This window comes from Nannospalax galili, unplaced genomic scaffold, assembly GCF_000622305.1.
Source record: "Nannospalax galili isolate Female #2095 unplaced genomic scaffold, S.galili_v1.0 scaffold2925, whole genome shotgun sequence".
In the NCBI taxonomy this organism is placed as follows: domain Eukaryota; kingdom Metazoa; phylum Chordata; class Mammalia; order Rodentia; family Spalacidae; genus Nannospalax; species Nannospalax galili.
Genome location: NW_008352061.1, coordinates 55,667 through 61,997, shown reverse-complemented (window position 1 = coordinate 61,997; position 6,331 = coordinate 55,667). Strand labels below are relative to the sequence as shown.

Genomic DNA, 6,331 nt, shown 5'->3' with positions numbered 1-6,331 from the left:
GCTCAGATGCTAAGGAGCTCAGAAAGTAACCAACTGTGACTAGTAATAATCAGATATATAGAGATTAGAAATGCACATGCATCTTAGTATCAATTTTATTAAAAATGAATTTTTCTGTATGAAACTGTGTATTTTAATGATGAAATGGAGATCGTTTTTTAACAGTTAAAACCTCATTTAACTTTACGTCTTATAGGGTTTATACTGAGTACAATACTGTATAACTGTAATATTTCAACTGTAAACCTAAAAATTTACAACCAATTTTGAAAAAGATGCACCTTAGCTCAGAAAAATGTTATGGAATAGGTTAATGCTATTGTAATGAAATGCTTCTTCTAATTAAAAAAAAATTGAGTATAGAATTTTAAAGCTGCTTATGTGGATGTGAGATTATTTCATATACCTAGTTCGTGTAAAATTTTTGTTTGTTTCTACTTTAAGAATAAAATGGGGTTGGAGAGACGACTCAGTGGTTAAGAGCACTGACTGCTCTTGCAGAGGACTCAGGTTCAATTCCCAGCACCCACATGGCAGCAAACAACCAGTTCCAGGGGCTCTGACATCTTCTTCTGACTTCTGCAGGCACTGTGTGGCATGGGTGCACTTACACACATGCAGGCAATACACTCACACAAAAAATAAAATAAATAAACACAAATTAAAAGAAAAGAAAGAAAACATACTCCCCCTGAAAGAGGAGTGTGAGCTCTGCTGTTCTCGCCCGGGAAATGCAAGCCCTATTTCTCTCACTCACTTCCCACTGCTGCAGTGTACAGTTAGTACCAATCACACCGAGCTCAGCTACTCCCATACCCTGGTACTACACTAATTTGAAAACAGTCTATCCTGCAAACATCACCGCCTAGAACTGAACAGATATTTCACTTTATATTGTGCATTTTTATTCACATATAGGTGATTTCATAGGTGCTGTCTTAATGGATTTTATGTCTGTTCATGAGTTTTTACTTATTTTTATTTTTTGCAATTTTCATACGATGTAATTTGATGGTATTTAGGTACTCTCCCTATCCACACCTCCCCTTATTGACATTTGAAAACTTTGTTTGGGCTGTCATGGTGGCTGAGTGGCATCTTGCCCGGGACATCCATTCCCTGTCATGTGTCCCTCAGACCTGAGTAGCAGGAGTGCAATACTTGAGAACTCCTACTTGGCTTTGGCAGTCTGGACAGCCACAGGATCCTGCAGGTTCCGTTCCCAGGGCAGCTTTCCACACAGCCACCGCAGCATGCAGTATCCCAGGATCTCAACGTCGCTTCTTCTGGATGAGGCTACAGGGTCCGTGTTAAGGGAGAAAGAGGGGGGATAAGCAAGTTTCTCGAGAAACAGAGAAATCTTTGAGTGAGCTGCTGTTGATGAAATATGAAAAGGCCAAATGGGCAAAGTGTTGTGTTTATTCAGCTGGAGTAAAACTCCACTGCCAGGCCTTTGACCTCAGTCCATAGACAGGCCAGGACTTGTTACTGCTGAAAGTAAGGGTCAGTCTCCTCACCTCCTCCAACTTCATCTTTCCTTAGTCTAGCCTGTCATATGAACTTGATCCCATGGCCTCTAACATGATCCAGACAACCCATAACCCGGCACCAACACTTTCTCAAAGAGCCAAGCAGTAAAACAAAGAAATAAATGTCTGCAGCTAAATTGCTAACACATGTTCCAGGAAGTCCATGGGGTCCGCCTTGGTTATGCGGAGACCCTCTGAGTGCAGACTAAACACTGATTGCCTTTCCTGTTCTGTCACACTGGTGGTCGCATTTGAAGCCAGAATAATATGACAAAACTGCCATCTAGTGTGCAGTTTTCAAAACCAGGCCTGGAAGACCTTCCGTTACATGAAATGCAGTAACGGTGCAGAGCGCTGAAGAGCTGCACAGGCCGCCTTTACACATAAGCAGCTCTGCACTAAAATTCTGGGCCCGAATCCTGAACAGAATACCGATGGTGAGGCAACCATGGGGTGGGGGGAGTGAATTCTAAGGCCAACAAATAGGGCTTTCAAATTTTAATATAAGATGCATTAAAAGAACATGCTCAGACCCCTGTAAAAACAAACTGTTAAATGCTGTGCACTAATTTCATGACAATTTTATATATTCTTCTAAAGTGCCTTATAGCAAGACAAACAATGAGACCTAAGAAACAAACAACTGAAACTTGTTAACAAGTCACTGAATGAATGAAGAAAACACTACTAAATACCCATAAAATAAAATCATTTTTATAACCATTCCACACTGTTGTAAAAACAATAGGCTGGTATTTATATTTATTCCACTACTTGAATGTTCATCTATGCAGGGAAATCTAATCCAAGAGCAACCTGTGGCTGTTAAACTTGCTGCAAACAGGTATCCTATTTTATTGCCTTTCATTAAATAAACTCTGAAAAGTCACTCAGTGAACTTAGTTTTTAATTTATGAAGTCATCCACCAAGAACAATGCTGCCAGGCCATCACAACTGCTCTGGGCAACCGTACATAAGTTATTATAAAAGCAGAAGCCAAGATTAAGGCCTTACACATACTCCATCTTAACTGCTATTAGAGTATTGGGTTATTAAAGGCCCTTCAATCCAGTGGAAGGTTAGTCCCAGGGGTGCTGTTTGTTTTTTGTACAAGCTTCAACAATGTCCTAATGCAGGACTTGGCTCTGGTGTTAAAATAAAAACACAATCTCTACCATGCTGTTCTGCAGTGAGTTCTTCAGTAATAAATTTCCCATTAATGATGGAATGGTTCCACTTGTGCAGATGTGTGCACAAGTCTCTTTTTCCATTATGGCAATTTCCAATTACCACTACTTAAAAAAATTCACATCCTTTTATGTTCAAAAAATGGTATCTGGGCACCTGTTTGGATGACATGGGCTACACACAAGAGGAAAACAAACAACAGGAATTAAAAGGGAATGAACCTTTCAGGTGACTTACCCCCCCAACTGAGGCATTCATTGATATGAAGTAGTAAGTAATGTCAAGTTACTTAGATTTCTGAAGCCAATATTTCATAAATGGGTCTTCATGTAAAACAGCCCTTTGAGAGTTGCATTTATGTCACTATTATAGTTTGGTCTTACCTAATCAAAATATATTAACAAGTTTTCAGTCTTTTCTTACATATATTACATCGATATGCATGGCTAAGTAAACATTTTACCACTGTTCACACTAAATCCTATAAAAATATCTGAAGTGCTAAAAAAAAAAAAAGGTCATGTTTTTCCTATCCTTAATGTGTAAACTAGAAGAATTCAAAATGTCACGAATGCATATCTCTTTCTGAAATTTCCTCCCATAAAGACAAAAGGCTTGACTTGTTTTATGGAAGTTAGTCTTTGGCTCTACAATGATCATGACTACCTTGCTAATACAAAAACAGAAGTCAAGAAGACCTTATTGGAATCTGTGTGTACCACTTATAGACAGAACTGACTATAGTTGAAGAAGACTGCCAACATATAACTAGAAGAAAAAACAATCATTGGGAACTGGAACTCAGTGGTAGAGCACATGCCTTGAACATGCAAGACCCTTAGCTTCATCAGTAGCACAGAAAAGTAACTTAATTTAAAAAGACTTTAACTGAAAGCTGCTTGTTTCATTATAAATTTTTCAAACTTTTAAAAATATTAACTTAGGTGGGAAGTAGAAAGAATTTGGGACTAGAAATCCATCGAGTAGAGAAGGAGTCCCAGCCCCACCATTATTACATGTTTAGCCTTGAAATGAAGCGATGCCAGGTAGTCTACTGTCTTTACTATATCTGCACTTATTTGGATACACAACATATTATGGTTTTCTCTCTGAAGTCATATATTTGCATAATTTATTGCAATGTATAAGGTTTTCAGTTGCACTTCAAAATGACTATTATCATTGTGAGTCCTCATGTAGATGCCCAACAATTAAAACTTTCACCATTAGAAATGGAGCAGTTTTACTATCAAGGTTTTCCCTCCAAAGTTTCATAAATTGGTTTCCAAATATTATTGAGCATGAATTGTATTGTGCTTATAAGCATGGAGCAAGGTAAACCACTTTTCTCATTGAGAGTGTGCTGTTTGCAACTGATCAACATTTCAAAATGATAAAGCATTGCCAACTATAACAAGAACAGAAAATAGTCATTTTTGGAAACTTAACTTCTATTTCAGAAAAAAAGAGTTCCAGAAGTAGGTGACACTAGAATGCAAAATTAAAACACGAGCAACCAACGTGATTTCTGGAGCTCTGCTACAGACCACATCCTCTACCTTTGCTGTTACTTTTTAATCATTCCAACAGTCTACCTATTAATAACCATATTAAACGTAAGAGAGGCCTGAAAGGTTTACTAACTCACTGGGCAGTGCAGAGCAAATCTGACAGAGCTCAACACTGAAGCCAAGACTTTCAGAGTGAACCTGGTCCATGCTCAGTCCACTGTCCCAGTTACTAGTTTTAACATCATCCAATCAACATGTTCTCACTCCTTTTACATTTAGGGAAATATCTATATGAACTAAAGAACATACTAGCACAAAGATGCTTCTCTGCGGGGATTGAGACACCATCTCACTATGTAATGTAGCGCTGGCTGACCTGTGACTCGCTACGTAGACCAGGCTGGTCTTGAATCCACAGAAATCAGCTTGCCTCTGTATCCCCAGTGCTAGGATTGAAGACATGCATCACCATGGCCAGCATAGGGCATTATATATTCTTAACCAAATTGTTCAACTAAAAGGCCAAGAAATATCATAACTTTAAGTCATGTTTAAAGGTTTTTTTTGTTGTTGTTGTTGTTTTTAAAGGTTACTGAGAAAGCTCAGAGCACTGGTGAAGCCAGAAGACTTGAGTTTCATCCAGGGACCCACATGGTGGATGTAGAGTACCAATACCCTCAACTTGTCCTCCAACTTCCACACATGTGTGCAGTGGCACGTACCACTCCCTTACAAAAGAAAATGGAATTTTAAAACTTAAATGTAAGAAAAAGAGAGTATATCCTACCTAGAAGCAACGCCTTCATTGTCATTAACACAGCAGTCAAAGGCTATGTACAGTAGTCAAATTTGACTGAAGAGAAGAAATTAACAGTGCATTTTCCTGACTCTAGGGAGATACGGAGCCTATCTATAACTGATGGTATACCTTAATATCTTATAATAAGGAAATGACCTCCCTCTTTTGAATTGGTTTTAGGAGACAAGTATCGTGCAAACCATGCACTTCCCCAGTTCAGCCACTGAAAACACACTCCTGGTTTACTCACATAGACTCTGTTAGCTGGAATGCTGATGTGGAATGAGACCAGGCAGGACCACCTGAGACTGAACTGCATAGACTGCAGCACTGGTAAAATTTCAAAGAGTATGCAATAGTTTTTCCTTGACACTGAATGTATTACATAAACAAATGGACATTTAAAACACAATTTAGATATCATATGTATGGTCATCAATGATGTCAAATTAAAACAGGTATTATACACTCAATGCCCAAGTCTGAAGTATTTTAAAAAGCTCAATATGTTAAATGCAGTACATCTCTAGAGAAATTAGGTATTGACTGCATGCCTCAGTGAGTAGAAAAATCTACAAAAATCCATATCACACATTGATCCAAATATTGCTTCTTAACGTTACTAAGAATGTAACAAATTTTAAAGTAGTGTATTTGACACAGATATAATTCTCTTTAATTATCTGGCACCAAGAACAAAGCATGTCTGTGTTAATATGCGCCAGTTTTTATGGAGTGAAAAGATTAATAATGAAGCCTAACATACCTTACTCAAATTTTGTACTAAATGAAACAATTCAGCTACCTAGAAAGTCCCTTTGGTTACACAAGATAGCTGAGTTGGGACAGTAACTGCAATGTTTAAAAGACACCTAGCTCCACAAGATTTCCAGGAATAAGTATCTTTCCATCCACTCTTTTATCCATCCACTTCCGTATGTCTCTGCACATAGTTTTTGGTTTCTAATAAGCTACTTAAGGGGGAAAAAATAAAGTCCTTTCTACCTAGAAAGTCCCTTTGGTTACACAAGATAGCTGAGTTGGGACAGTAACTGCAATGTTTAAAAGACACCTAGCTCCACAAGATTTCCAGGAATAAGTATCTTTCCATCCACTCTTTTATCCATCCACTTCCGTATGTCTCTGCACATAGTTTTTGGTTTCTAATAAGCTACTTAAGGGGGAAAAAATAAAGTCCTTTCTTTCTTTCTTCCCCCCCTCCCTCCCTCCCTCTCTCTCTCTCTCTCTCTCTCAGGTCTCCTCGACAGAGAGACGGAGAGAATATGATCTATGAGTCTTCCCT

The 6,331-nt window shown here is 38.3% G+C and overlaps 1 protein-coding gene across 10 annotated transcripts in view; it reads right to left on the bottom strand.

Moving 5' to 3' along the window:
- Vrk2 (VRK serine/threonine kinase 2) overlaps positions 1–6,331 on the bottom strand; it is a 50,284-nt gene that overhangs the window by 17,855 nt on the left and 26,098 nt on the right. For all 10 annotated transcript variants that reach the window (XM_029554004.1, XM_029553999.1, XM_029554000.1 and 7 more), the window contains exon 6: positions 1,176–1,296. In XM_029554004.1, coding sequence (XP_029409864.1) covers positions 1,176–1,296 — 121 coding nt within the window. The remainder of the gene's footprint in view (positions 1–1,175; positions 1,297–6,331) is intronic.